The following is a 15,683-nucleotide window of genomic DNA, read 5'->3' on the forward strand; positions in this document are numbered from 1 at the left end:
ATTATTATTATAATAGAAGAATAATAGAAGAAAAAGAAACAAATACGTCACTTCCGACTTCCGCCTCACATGCTTCCTGCCGTTCCAACAATGGCAGCGCCCGTAGCTATTCATCTGGAGTTTGGGTATGCACATTCAAAACACTTTGTCAATTTCTTTATACCATCATTACACCATTTGTAAGTCGCAGAAAAATAAATGCAGGGGTTTCGATATTGCTAATTTGCGGTGTAACGTGGGAGGGAACTCGTTTAAAAGCCACACTGCAATGTGTGACTGAAAACAAAACACGAGACAACCGTCAGCTGACCGCTTAATGTTTTTATTAACGTCATTATTAGCTTTCATTACACCCAAATCACTGCAGACTACTGCGTCTTCTCGGGCAGCACCTGCTTAATGGACCGAGAGCTCTTGTAGTTTCAGCCAGACGAGTTTCAGCTGCGTTTAGCAGCAGCTGCTGTCCTAACATCTGGACAGATGTTAGGACATCTGGACAGATGTCCATCACTGACAGAGGACGTGATAAAATCCTCACATGATGCATATTATTATACACAGTACTGGAGATGAGGGGGGATGGCATCCCTCCTGAAATAAAAACGGTCAAAATCATCCCCCCTGTAAAACTGCCATCCCCCCTTTCCATCCCTTATGTCATTTCATCAATGAATGACGTATTACTGCTATTTCAACATTTAAAGAAAAAGAAAAAAAAAATAACACCAGAAAAATAACTTATTTGACAATGTTCACCTGTTTCAAGTACATTTTCACTTGAAATAAGTAGGAACATCTGCCAGTGGTATTTATCTTCTTATTGCAAGCAAAAAAATCTAAAAGAAAAAAAAGATTTTTCTATTTATTTCAAGTGAAAATCTACGTGAAACGGGTGAAAAGTGTTGTTTTTTCCAGTGATGAGTCTTGTTTTAAGTGTAATGAGATTTCTTTACTAAAATGAGACATTTTAACTAGAAATAAGACAAATATTCTTGTTAAGATTTTGAGTTTTTGCAGTGATCCATTTTACTTATCCTGTGTAGGACAGAGTCATATTGATAAGTTCAGAAAACTGTTTTTTATTGTTGTGTTTTGATGTATTTGATGTAAGCCCAGTGGATATTTAAAGCTTACAGAAGGCTGCTTTTAACTGCTGCTATGTCATTCCTGCAGTATTTCTGCAGGTGTTTTGGTCACTGCTATTATTTGTAATATATTATATTATTTGTAATCAGCACAAATTATCTGTCCCCATATGATAAAATCCACCATCCCCCCTGATTTTTTTTTACAACTCGAGTACTGATTATACACACACTATAAAGTACAATGTCTTACACACCTACATACTGTTAATGCAATCCCATCATTTATAATGCAGACGCCTCCTGTAAAAATAGAGCAAATGACACAGAATCAGAGCAGTTTAATTCACACTGAGCCTAAAACATAATTTCATAAAGTGTTTGACAAATCATTAACAATGTGTACTAAACATTACAACTGGGCATTTCAGCTGATCTAGAAGATGTTTTGAGAACAAAATGTTTTATCAGTGGAGTTAGAGCCCTTTTGTGTAGGGAGAGGCGTCATATAGATCTGAGGAGGACCGGGACTGGTCCAACCACCAGCAGCAAGCTAAGGCAACATGGGTCAGACAGTTTGGTTCACTCTTGTCCACGGAAATACATAGTCAAAAAAAAAAGAAATCCTGAAATTTTAAACCTAATGGGGAAAAAAACATAGGAAAAAAATGATCAACCGGTGACGTATAATAAATTCCATTATTAAAAATGTACCTCTGGTAAAAATGACTTAAGTTATATACTGTGGAAGAATGAACAAATAAAGAAAATGATTGGACAGAAATGTTCGATCAAATATTCCATCAGTAGCTACTCAGAAAGTGATGGAAAAATATATTTTTAAAAACGATACAGCTAGATTGCACATGTGATCTCCAAAATCAGCCACAACGAAACAAACAAAGAAAACAGGGCCTTGAGTAAACAGCAAATCTGTCATCTGTGGTGTACAGTATTTTGGTTAAGGACATTTGAGATGTAACTTGGACCTGTAGCCAAAACATAACTTTTCACACTCATATAATATGAAGTTCAGTTGTCTTGCAGCACTTTCCGCTGGTGTCCTGATATTTCAGAATCAGCTTTAGCTTTATTGGTTTGAGCATCCCCGACAAGGAATTTTACTCTGGTTATTTTGCTCACTGTACCCAGATTTAAAAAGGTAGCAAACAGTAATAAACAAATGTGGCAATTATTAGCATATATACAATTAAATAAAAAAGTGAAAGGTGAAAGGCAGTATGAGGTAGACATGGTAATGACAGCTCTTAATAACATATATACATTTTTTTTAAAGTGAAAGCTGCAGCAGAATGACGTAGATATGATTATTGGAAGGTGCATTGTTAGGGGGGCGGGGGGTGTGGCGGCAGGTTTTTCCTGAAGTCCACTGTCATCTCCACAGTCTTGAGCGGGTTCAGCTCCAGGTGGTTCTGACTGCACCAGTGGACCAGCTGATCCACCTCCTGTCTGTACGCGGACTCGTCACCCTCCCGGATCAGACCGATGACGGTGGTGTCGTCCGCGTACTTCAGGAGCAGTGGTGAGAGGACGCACCCCTGGGGGGCGCCAGTGCTGATGGTCCGGGTGCTGGATGTGATGCTCCCCAGCCTCACCTGCTGCCTCCTGTCACTCAGGAAGCTGGTGATCCACTGACAGGTGGAGGCAGGCACTGTGAGCTGGGTGAGCTTCTGGTGGAGGATTTCAGGAGCGATGGTGTTGAATGCCGTGCTGAAGTCCACGAACAGGATCCTCGCGTAGGTCCCTGGGGTGTCGAGGTGACGCAGGATGTGGTGCAGTCCAAAGTTGACTGCGTCATCCACCGACCTGTTTGCCCGGTAGGCAAACTGCAAGGGGTCGAGCAGGGAGCCTGTGATGTCCTTCAGGTGGCTCAGCACCAGCCGTTCAAAGGATTTCATAACCACGGATGTCATTTAATCCTGTGATGGTGGGTTTCTTGGGGACTGGGATGATGGTGGAGCTTTTGAGGCATGAGGGCACCTCACACAGCTGGCCTGATCGTCGAACCTGCAGTAAAAACTGTTCAGCTGGTTTGCGAGCCGGAGGCTGCCTGCAGGGCGTGGAGCTGTTCTTCTGAACCCGGTGATATTCTGCAGACCTCTCCACACAGAAGAGGGGTCAGGGTTGGCAGAGAAGCGATTCTCCAGTCTTTCTCCGTAGCTCCTCTTTGCTTTCCTGATCTCCCTCGTCAGCGTGTTCTTGGCCTGGGTGAACAGGGCTCGATCACCGCTCCTCTAGGCCTCCTCCTTGGCTCGGCGCAGCCTCCTGAGGTTCGGTGTGAACCAGGGCTTGTTGTTATCGTATGTGCAGAAGGTCTTAGTCTGCACACACATGCCCTCACAAAAACTGATGTAGGATGTCACAGTGTCCGTGAGTTCATGCAGGTCTGAGGCAGCAGCTTCAAAAACACTCCAGTCCGTGCAGTCAAAGCAGGCCTGAAGCTTCAGATTTGACTCTTCTGTTCACTTCTTCACAGTCCTCATTACAGGCTTAGAGGTTTTTACTTTCTGCCTGTAGGTCTGGATCAGATGAACCAGACAGTGGTCAGAGTGTCCTAAAGCTGCGCGGGGGACAGAGCAGTATGCGTCCTTAATTACAGTGTAACAATGGTCGAGAGTCCGCGTGTCTCTGGTGGGGCACGTAACGTGTTGCCTGTATTTAGGAAGTTCGTAGGTGAGGTTTGCTCTGTTCAGATTCAGGTAAGACTTAGGTTTAATCTAACAAACACAAAATCTCCCCTTGTCTTTTCTGTCCACTTGCTCTAAACTTAAGGGAAAAGATAAATATGCTTTAAATCTTTGGTCCTGCAGCCCATTGTGTCAGTTCTGTTTGTATTATCGTTAAGAAGTTTTGTGATTTAGGGGAAAAAATTATTAATTGTGTCCCTCCAACATCTTTTTATCTTTGTCGACAGTTATTATTATTGCCAGATTTAAGTAATGTGATCATGGCAGACAGGCAGCTCTTTCCTGTATTGTGTAAAATTACACAGCTGCAAGCTCACAACAGGAGGTTTGTTTAAAACATGATCTTTTGATATCTGGTCCTTTCTTTATCTAGAGGCGGAGCGGAGCTGCTTTTCAGTGGCGTGAAGGAACATCATGTGACCCTTCCAAGCCAAGAGGAACCTTGTGAGTGTCCCTTGTAATCTCAATAAAGTCCAGCAGTCCGTATCAGGGGGAAAAAAGGCATAAAGGCTTTGCTCACACACGGCGAGTAGTCCTGCCGTATGTGTAGTGTTTTTAGCTCTAATTACACCGGTTCACTCCTGAAAGTAGAGTGTCACCACATATGTTTTAGCTGACCAGTTATAATCCAGCAGCACAGATCTGTTTCTGTTGTTGTTGCCTTGTGTTAACCTTTAATATGGCTTCACTGACACCTGATGAACTTAAATAAGTGAGTCCTGAGCTCCACTTATACTCATGTTTGCTCAGGTAAACTGCAAAAACCTCAAGAATTACATCTCAGACTACATCTTAACTAACATGCTTGATATTAAAGTTAATGGCCCGGTTTCCCAGATCAGTTAAGTAGTTCTTGACAGCGAAAGACTTCTTTCAAACCTTCTTAAGGAGCCTGTGAAAGAAGTCTTTCGCTGTTAAGAACTACTTAACTGATCTGGGAAACAGGACCAATGATGGTACAAAAGACTGCCCAAGTTTGGTTTTTTTGGAAGGAATCCCAGAAGAAAACCTCTTCCCTCGCAGGACATGGCAGGATCGCTTGGGTTTACAAAGTTGCATCTGAACAAGCTGAGACGTCTAGAGCAATTGACTTTAGCTAGATGAGACCAAAATGGATGTGGTTAGTTTTAAAAGGAACCCTGGCTCTTAAGACATGTAGGTCTTAAAAGATAAATGTTGGTATTAATTATAACAATGTGATATAAAAAACCTTGTTGATGTCTTCGTTTTTATAAAATTTGAAAATATAATTTAACTAGTAGGTCGCCATTGTTGTTTACATTCTGGGTAGTGACGTCAGACGGTGGCTCCTGCTAGCCCCCGTCCACTGTTTTGACACCCAGAAACAGATGAAAACACAGCTAAACAGATGACGGCGCACCAGAAACACAGATCAAAACACAGCTGAACATTAAGGTGACGGCGCACCTACAAAAAAGTTAAAAAAAAAAAAAAAAAGTGCCGCACCATACAGCATGAACTATAAAAACACCATAAAACTCAGACAGACAAACCGACCACACGTTTCAACTAGCAGATAACCGATGCTACAATAAAAACCCCAGCCAGATCTGGTGTCATTAAATTAAATAAAGATGTTCTTGCCTATTTGACGCAAAGTCTGCGCCTCCCGTTTCGTCAAAGTCCCGGGCCAGTCCCCTCAGCCTCTGGTCTGTCATCACCCAGCACCGAGGCCGGTTTTAGGGGGGGGCAGGGGTGGGCTATGCCCACCCAAACGTGCATATTGCCCACCGGCGTCTCCACCGGCGTCTCCATCGCGGCGGCGGCGAGAGCGGATGGCGGTGCGCTGCAGGCTCTAAAGCCCCGGCTACGCCGACTACGCCGTAGCCTACGCCGTCTACGCCGGAGCCTAATGCACTGCTAAGATGCGCACGACATTGATCATTTTTGCAGATCTCCCGTGCATCACAGAACTTTGATCCAGTTTGCCTGAACCGAGACGTCTTATGGGCCCCCTCGTCAGCCTCCACGGCCGGGAGAGTGCTGCTCATGTATGTTTTAGATACCTGTCGCAGTTAAACTAACGCGGCTTATCTTCCCAGAGCCACCATTCTACGTAATCGCCCCCAGAATGCATTGCGCAGGTAGAACATGGCGCCTCCCGCAGGTCAAAATATGTGATAAACATTGTAGATTTTTAAAGCAATTAGATTATTTTATGTGTTTCTAACAACATATTTTAGTATAAGAGAACAATTTTGGCTAATTAGGGACTACATGTCTTAATAGCCTGGGTTCCTTTTAATGCATTACAAAAAAAACAAAGATAATAACATGTCAGCATAGTTATCTTATACCAACTGTCAAGCAAGGTGGTAGAGGGGTGATGATTTGCCTACTTTGCAGCCACATGACCTAGTCAAGTTGCCTCTAGTATCAAATATGAGAACATCTATGTGGCAACATACCTAATAAAGTGGCTGGTGAGTGTATGTCCTGATACAAAACATCTCAAAAGAGGGTTGTTTCTTTTTAACATGACTGTAAGCAGATAATCTTTTTTTTATTACGATTTGAAATTAATGAAGTCCAATTCAGACCTACTCAGAGTGTAGTTGGAATAAAATGCATCCTCACTGCATCTTGGGTGCGAGCATGCTTTCCTGTTAAAGCTGTGTGCTTGTGAGTGGATAACAAGATGCATGTCAGTGCCAGGCGTGAGCAGGACCCATGACACAGTGGTACTGTATCTTTAAAGAGAGGAAAACGGGGAGGAAATGTTCCTAATGAGTGTTTCTGGAGCCGTTAAAGTGTTTTTGTTTGTTCTGTTACTTGAAAGCAGAAACTGGTATCATCTGATGTGGGGTCGCATCTCAACTCTCAATGAGCTTACCCCTTCCTCTTAAGTGATCTTCACATCAAATGCCCTTTTCTTTCTCTTCGTCTCTCATACCAACTGCCTTGTCTTTATCATGAGTGTCATTTCTATTAGCGGATCTTTCCATTCTTTTTCTTTTGTAATTTTTCCCACTGATAACTATGGTGCAGGTTGATGTTTGTTGTGGGTGGGTGGGTGGTGGGGTTGTAGATAAAAGATTTGGCTTTCTCAATTCTCCAAACTTTTTTCACCTCGGCATGAAAATTTGGTCCACTTCACAGCACAGAGGAGGGAAAATCGACAAAAACCTGCCCGCAGAGAGGACAAATAAGAGAAATATGCCTCTTTAGTATTTGGCTAAACAAAGGGTGTTCATCTGCGGTGCTGATGTTACCACGACGACAAAGATACAAAAGTTGACCAGAATAGGGAATGTCAGGCTGATATGACCGTGTGTGTGTGTGTGTGTGTGTGTGTGTGTGTGTGTGTGTGTGTGTGTGTGTGTGTGTGTGTGTGTGTGTGTGTGTGTGTGTGTGTGTGTGTGTGTGTGTGTGTGTGTGTGTGTGTGTGTGTGTGTGTGTGTGTGTGTGTGTGTGTGTGTGTGAGGGTTATAATAGTTTTGAATTTTTCATTTTAGTTTAGTTTTATTTCGTTTTGGCTTTTTCTCCTTCAATCTAGTTAGTTTTATTTCGTTTTTTGTGTGGGTTTGCTAGTTTTTATTCATTTTTATATTTTCAAAAATGCTTAGTTTTAGTTTAGTTTTTATTAGTTTTAGTTTTGACGTCACGGACCGTGAGGCGTTAAGGTGCCGTAGCTGCCAGTTGGAGAGAAACGGCCAGAGCAGAATAAATTGATCATACCAAGAGGCTTATATTGACAGGGACGAAAACGGAGGAAATTATATCTAATTTCAGTTCGTTTTAGTTAGTTTTCTAAATACGCAATATAGTTTCAGTTAGTTATGGTTTTTGTCTTTTAATTTTCGTTTTTATTTAGTTCAGTTAACTAAATTGTTTTTTCAATTTTAGTTTTGGTTATTTCGTTCGTTTTCGTGAACGATAATAACTGTGTGTGTGTGTGTGTGTGTGTGTGTGTGTGTGTGTGTGTGTGTGTGTGTGTGTGTGTGTGTGTGTGTGTGTGTGTGTGTGTGTGTGTGTGTGTGTGTGTGTGTGTGTGTGTGTGTGTGTGTGTGTGTGTGTGTGTGTGTGTGTGTGTCCTAAGGTGTTTCACGTAGCGCACAAAGTTTCAGATTTTACTGCCACACATTTTAGTTTTCAAGCCTTGTTATGGTTTTGCTGATCCTGAAGTATATATATATAGTATATTATAGCCGTACACTTAGTCGGCGGGTGTGTGTGTGTACGCAAGTGTAGCAGCTCAAAGCTGGAAGGGCGCAGTGAAGGCAGATATAATTGGTTCTGAATCCCTTCCCATTTCTTTTTGACCCCAGCCGGTGATTGATGACCCTCGACTGAGAGACCCCACCCCCTCTTTCTTTTTTTCCCCCTCTCACACACACACACAACAAAACCCCTGTGGTGGAAGGATCCTTCACATCACCAGAAAGATGGATGGCTCATCCCCCTCATAGCACCGTCATAATTGCACTAAGATAGAAAAACTAAAGAAGAAAGATGGTAAAACCACACATGCATACAAAAAGCGGGAACACTTTTGAATCGGCATCAAGATGGCGACCCCCCCCCCCCTCCTGTCTCCTCTCCACCCACGCAACGCAGTTCTATCCCATGATGCACTGGGAACCTGTGACGCATTTTCCCTTCTCCCATGGCTGTTCCCTCATTTTCTCGTCCCTTTCTACCTGGACTGCAACGTACTATCAAACTACATTTGTCTTTCATCTCTAACGCCGTTCCATTGATACAATTGTGTATGACGTCTTCCAAGAACCAATTAAAAAAGCACTGCAGCTCATATTTCAGATACAAAACCTTAATTGATTATAGTTTGCAATGATACCAGCGTGCAATTTTAAACTAAACTGTTTCTTTTCAGGTCTTGGAACTTTTTGCGGCGTTTGCCTGCATGCGCTTTTCAAATTGGGGGTCATAAAAGACGAGATAAATGATGGAAAGAGATGAGAGAGGAGAGGAGTGTAGGTTTTATGAGAAAGGAGTGTGTGTGTGTGTGTGTGTGTGTTTGTGTGTGAGATGAAATGAAAAAGTAAATAGGTGAGAGGATGAAAGAGCGAATAAGGGGTAATGGTGGAGAAAAATACCAATAGTCAAAGGCAGAAGGAGTGTCCAGAGAGGAGCCAGCACAAAGGAGGAGTTATGACTGCTGTAGTGATTAGTTCTGTTTTTAGCTCTGCAGAGGTGCAGGTCAGCGTGCACCACCTTCTGTTGTGTTTGTGTGCGTGAACTGCAGGAACAGATATTCGTCTCTTTTAATCTGACGACCTGGAACCGCAGCAAATCAACACTATCACTGCACTACTGAGGTGGCGGTCTGCACTACAATTAACCTGACCAGCACACACACATGAACTCCCTCACATACACCGCGCCTGTTGCCGTCAAAACTACAGCGACCAGGCAGCTGTTTTTATGCAAGTACATTTTATCATTGGTAATCAGCTTCTGTGCATTAGGATGGTTGCATTCGATATCTGGGAGTCAGGAAGTATGAAAAACAAAGCTAAACATTTTTTTCACATGTAGACTATATATTATATATATGTATATATATGTGATGTTATAATAAATTTCATTATAATTTCAGAATAGACAATGTTTTGGTGAATTCCAGGTTTTAGATGCAGGAATGTTTGAGTAATTATTAAAATATAAAGAAACATGCTAACTAGTGTAATACCATATTTTTATCTTTAATTTTTCTGAATGCATTCTATGTAGATATGACTAATTGGAGTGTGTTTGTAGCTCTGCTTTTAATCCAGCTGCCATACTGGAGACCAACACTTACCTGTGACAGATTCAGCACTCCTTCACACCTGGCTCTGGATGACTCACCATCTTCCTCCTTTGCTCTTCTTCTGCTCATTAATGCTCCCTCCCTGGTTGAGTCTATCCCCGCATCTCCTCTGTTCTCCTTTGCTGTTTGAACCGGTCACTGAAGCTGATGCACTTCCTTTTGATGGTGTCTGCGTGCGTTTGTGTGATGCCGACTGCAGCCGCAGACACGAGTCGCAGAGCTATCTGTGTTTTATGATTGCATGTTTTGCTTTTGTCGCATTCACATGTTTATAGTCCCACATTTTACAAGTTCCTCTTTTTTTTTCTTAGAAAGCATGCGAAACGCACTACAGCGGACACACAGACTCAACAGCTCTAACGCCACCTTGAATCTTAACATAAGCAACGGCTATGGCGATAATATATTCATCGTTGGTTTTTTCATGGGGATCTGTTCTAAAAATTCCTCGTTGCCTTTGTGGCTGTGACCGGTCCGAGCGAGGCTCAGCCCATTGTTGAGACAAGGTCAGTCTGATTGTTGAAGAGGTCAGACTCATAGGAAATACAGCATCGCTGATATTCAGGTTCAGATGAGAAGCGTTTGTCTTCAATGGTTGGTGAAAATTTGTCAAACTGGGGTGTTTTCCTGTGTGTACTGACAGGGAAAACACACTTAAGCTTGAACATTCAGTTGTTTTTATTTTTTTTTTAAGGCTTAGATGCTTTGGAAAAAAAGTCTGGCATAATATTTTAGTCTTTTTTTTATCCTTGAGGCTTTTTTATATGCAGTACATTGCCTTTTTGTTTTATTTATTTTTAATACAAACACAAAAACCCCCATCAGTTTAACTTTTCTTTTTAAGGAGAACAATGCTGCCGTTGGCCATGATACCAATCAACCTTGCCTTTATTTCCAACGTCTCCGTCACCCCCAGCATACACATACACTCATAAATATGCATAGACGGACACACACGCATATGCACACACCCCCTGTCCGCCTGGTGCCTCTGTCGCGTCACATCGACCAGGAGGCTGGAACTATGCACCTTGACCCCTGACCTATGACCTCTGGGGTGTGTGTGTGTGTGTGTGTGTGTGTGTGTGTGTGTGTGTGTGTGTGTGTGTGTGTGTGTGTGTGTGTGTGTGTGTGTGTGTGTGTGTGTGTGTGTGTGTGTGTGTGTGTGTGTGTCATAAATCTGTTTGCACAGTCACTCTGAGGGGACCTGACTAATGTAAGTCTTTACATTTGAACAAAAAGTATTTCTTTGAACTGTGGTTAGATATATGGTAGTTAAAGGTACGTCTCCAGGAAATTAGTGGGAGACAGTGATGCCCTTTTAAATAAAGATGTATATATGTGTTTGTGTGTGTGTGTGTGTTGTAGGGGACTTGAAGCAGCTGCTGGTCTGGATCCAACGGAACCTGCTGAAGGAACGACCCGAGCTCTTTGTTCAGGGAGACTCCGTGTACGTACACGTGACTCACACATCACGCCGCACAATGAATCCTTAAATGGTGCAACGTATACCACCGCCTCTAAAACTGAATCCCAATGTCAAATATAGAATAATATTTGCTTTCTTCAACCTCACAGGGATGTAGAAGCGTGTGTTAGGGAGAACGCACGACCATTTCCCTATACTGTTGAAGCGGAGAAAAGGCTTTCATGTTATAGGCATTGTGAGATGATTACCTTGGTGTGTGTGTGTGTGTGTGTGTGTGTGTGTGTGTGTGTGTGTGTGTGTGTGTGTGTGTGTGTGTGTGTGTGTGTGTGTGTGTGTGTGTGTGTGTGTGTGTGTGTGTGTGTGTGTGTGTGTGTGTGTGTGTGTGTGTGTGTGTCCAGAGCCCACTGCAGTCGTATAGGACTGGCTGACTTTTACAGCCGCCTTTGTGCAGGACTATTTATAGCACCATCTAACCAATGAAAGGAGAAAAAGCTGGCCTTCCTATAAACCTTATAGATTAGATGTGTGTGTTTTCTTGCAGCCTGTAATGTTAACAAACCATCAGTGGGGTGTCATTTTTTTTCTTCTTTTTTTAAATAAAAAGGTCCATATGAGATTGACTTTATAATCTTTGCCTGGTTGTCCATTCTTTTGTTCCTCTTGGGTACAGGTTTTCCGGGTGCACACATATGCAGACATGCTTGTTCTCAGTTTCCTCCCGTTTGCCCTTTCTCGCTGACGTCACAGGCAATCTGTGAGGTGGATAAGAGCAGTATGAGAGCCATAAGTGTCTGCCTCCAGCGTTATCTCAGCATACACATGACTTTAAGTTACCTCTTTTACGAGAAACACATGAGCATCCGTTTTGAAAGATTGCACCCACAGATGCCTGTTGTGTTAACCCCATTATCCTCTTGTACCTGTTATTTTTGGGACCCCATTCATTTCCAGTTCATTCCCCTCTCAGGCTTCATAGGTATTACTCATATAATTACTACTTTCAGTCTTTGTTAGTCACAAAACAATGTGGGGATCGTGACGTGTGCTAACGTGCTCGGTGGACATTTGCAGATGAACTAGTGTATTAACAGGAGCTGTGAGAAAACCCCCACAGCTCAGGTCTGTGATCCTCTGCGAGCTGCAACGTGGATATAACCCGCACGTGCAAATACTTATGATGACAAACATGGTCTCAAATGTGAGACTATAATCATTTTATTCTCTCAAGGGTTGTAAAGTGGAAAAGCAGATTTGATGACCTGTTTTCTCTGGATTGCCTTTTCCCTCAAACATTAAAAAAGTAACGAAATTAAAGCAATTTCGAAACATATTTTTACCTTTAGGTGTTTCCATTGCTTTTTAAATGTAACTCACACTAATAGTATTAATATGATTTGTAGTTTATTTACCAACCTTTTTTAAATTATTATTATTAAGAAGCTATAAGCTTGAAGAAAAAGGTCAATATTGTGTCCAGAATTTTAATAAGATTATCCTTTTGTCTCAATTTAACATACAAAACATTTTCTGATTATTATTTTCTTATGAAATTAATTGTTTTCTTTTATTTATTCTTACTTTTCTTGTATCCTTTTGTATTGGTTACACTCATATTTCTTTTCTACATACACGTGTGACACCCTTTATTTTTGGCATTACTCATAAATATCTTAAATATACATATCTGTGGAAGGTGTATTTTTTCTGGAGTGAGTGCTGTGTTTCGCTTCTTTTTCATTTCTTGGGTGGGTTACATTCAGCTATCTATAGGTACCCTTTTCTAAATTTTGTGTCCCCTGCACATGAATGTGTGTTACTTTTTGGGAGATGCGTCTGACCTGCGTCTGACTTCTCCCACAGGAGGCCTGGGATACTGGTGCTTATCAATGATGCGGACTGGGAGCTAATGGTGAGCAGTGGGAGCCACATTCACTGTCAGATGGTGTGGACTGCGTGCGTGTCTGTATGTGGGCGTGTGTGAGTGATTAGGGTCAGCAGTGTGAAAAAGTGTGCATGTATTTTCTTTTCACTCGTAATTAAATAACATTTGTGGATTATTTTAAACTGCGGGCATAGAACCACTTTTTATTCTTAAATTGGAGGCTTAAACTATGTATTCAATCAAAGTGAAATTGTTTTTTGTTTTTTCCTCTGAGTCAGTCATCATTTCATTTAATGTGGAAGCTGCTGCAGCAAGCATGTCTCAAATTTACATCCAGACACAGTTTGAATCCTTCAGTTTAATTCAGTCACAAGACTCAATATAGGATATAAATGAATTTAAAAGTTTATCAATGATTAGACCTGATGGGAACACAAGGGTCATACACACTTCCATATTAATACACTCTTTCTCACTATTTCTCCTTTGCCTTGTGCTTGAATATTGTATCTTTTTATCTACACAGGGAGAACTGGACTACAAACTGCAAGATCAAGACAACATTGTTTTTATTTCAACTCTCCACGGAGGATAAATGGCCAGGAGAACAAATGTATCCATGACACATAAATAATGTTCAAGCCTTCTCTCATCACATCCCAAACACCTCCTCAATGGATGCTTACGATGTGTCGGCTTGCACCCTCGCCACTGATACAGTTGATGGTGTTCAGTGGAATGAAGAGAAGGGAAAAACTGGACTTTTTTTGTCTTTTCTAAATTGAAGCGGTCATATTAAAGGAAATGTTCTGGTTTAACCCCATCAAAAAAACAGACTTTTCTGTCACCAGAAGATGCAACAAAATACACATAAATCTTTGCAGACCGTTAAGCATCTTTGAGATCTTTTAAAAGCGGTCTATAAATAAATTGATAATTATTATTAGCATTCCTGAACAGCATATAAACATGTAATGAGTTTATATGTCAACTTGACATGATTACACATTTGTGAGACTATCATTTTTTTGTGTTTATGCTCAAGCAATTTTGGATTATTTGCAGTTTTAGTTTCACATGAAAATATCATTAGATCTCTTCACAGATACCTTACATTGTGTTATAAACTACTCATTCTCTTGTTTTTTTTATTTCATATAAAGTAAAAACATGTTTTTTCTCCTGATCTTTTTTTAATTTCACTAAAAATTAAAGAAATTCTCTTTTTTACCATAATTCCTTTCATGATACATTTGTAATTTATTTTATATCACTCGGTTCATTTTCAAAATATTTGTACATTGTCCCTTTTTTTATTTATTTTTTATATCTCCTTGGCTAGGAGAAATATTTTCATTTATAAAATGTATTTATTCCACACATGTCTTAAATTTACAATTAGAGCTTGTATATTTCAATTTAAAGGTAATTATTTATGTATTGTGTGATTCTGTTTTTTGGCTACTGCAAAATCTCAGTGGACATTGTCGCCACTAAACGGTTTATTTTGCAACCAGACCTTTCCATATTCACATTGAAAACTTAACATTACATTTTCCATCTCTTTAGATGCCACTTCATGCCAATTAAAGGAGAGTAGAGTGTGATTATTACTTTCATACAGCCACACACAGAATGCAATAGTCAAAAGAGGTCCAGCAATCAGCCTATACGTGTTGAGTGTGTGTGGCGGTGGAGGTGACGGGTGGGGGTGTGAACCCCACCGCCACTGCGGGAGGTCGAGGTCTTGCCTCCGGCCTGCCCTCCCATGAACGCCCGAGGCGACCTAAAGCCTTTTCTCGGTTGTGGAGTGCGATTTGCAACGGGAAACCGGCCTATAATGGCCAACAGAAAGGAAATGCAAATGAGGTAGTGAGGGGCTCACAGAGGAGAAAGTGTGGCTCTGTCAGCTGCTGCAGCGCGTCTGAGAGGAGAGGGGCACAAATGCATCAGCGACATTTGTCCGCATCTCTGCATCAATCTGAAGTTTCTTATAGGCCGACTCAAAAATGCAGATTACGAAAGTATTCTCAAGAGATATTAAAAGTTTTTTTTAATTTCTAAAGACAATTGTTTTAAAGACTGCATTGTATCAAGAGATCTTCCCCTTATTTTTCTTGTCCTAATCAGGTCTGTACACCCCCGCCCCGCAAAAAAAAGGAATAACTGACTCAATCTATGATGTACAGTTTGTACACTCATAGTCCTGCAGCATCCAGTGGGCCTCCACATTTTCACCCAAGTCCATGTCCACAGCTGCTCACCGATGCTCAGCAGGAGACATGACCTGTCTGCACCAACACGCCATAAACACCACAGTTCAACAGCGCTGTAAAAAGTCCATCATAGACAACCATAAGGTGAACAATGACCAGTAAAGATAAACTATAATATTATGAGTCCACTTTTTGACTGCAAAACAATTTTAAGGGGGGTTCAAAAAGGGGGCTAAAGTTCCTCTTTGCTTCAAAGAAATAGTCTTAAACGTGTATTATTCTCATGACGCAATCCAAACTGACTGAAGTTTTTTCATCCTAATAGTTGATCTTTGGTTGATTATTAGCTTATTGAAAACACCACTTGCCAACCTTCTATAATTATTTATTTTGTTTTATTTTCTCTTTTTATTTAGCTCTCTCACCAGGAATTCACATTTCAAGATACGAACTTATGAAAACTGAGTTTTAAGGCTCTGTAAGCTTTGTTAAAACATTAATAAATGGATAAGAAAAGACAAACAACTAAAATAAGTGAATCTTTAATCAAAATGTTAAAAAATAATCTT

General features: G+C 41.1%; 1 protein-coding gene across 1 annotated transcript; it reads left to right on the plus strand.

Annotated features, from left to right (window-relative positions):
- Positions 1–71: 71 nt before the first annotated feature.
- Positions 72–14,080, plus strand: urm1 (ubiquitin related modifier 1). Its single transcript, XM_061733413.1, has 5 exons — positions 72–125; positions 4,167–4,237; positions 10,956–11,037; positions 12,877–12,925; positions 13,425–14,080. Exons 1-5 carry the CDS (start codon positions 91–93, stop codon positions 13,491–13,493), a joined length of 306 nt encoding a protein of 101 aa, XP_061589397.1. The 5' UTR covers positions 72–90; the 3' UTR covers positions 13,494–14,080.
- The last annotated feature ends 1,603 nt before the right edge of the window (positions 14,081–15,683 follow it).

This window comes from Cololabis saira, chromosome 11 (assembly GCF_033807715.1).
Source record: "Cololabis saira isolate AMF1-May2022 chromosome 11, fColSai1.1, whole genome shotgun sequence".
NCBI lineage: Eukaryota > Metazoa > Chordata > Actinopteri > Beloniformes > Belonidae > Cololabis > Cololabis saira.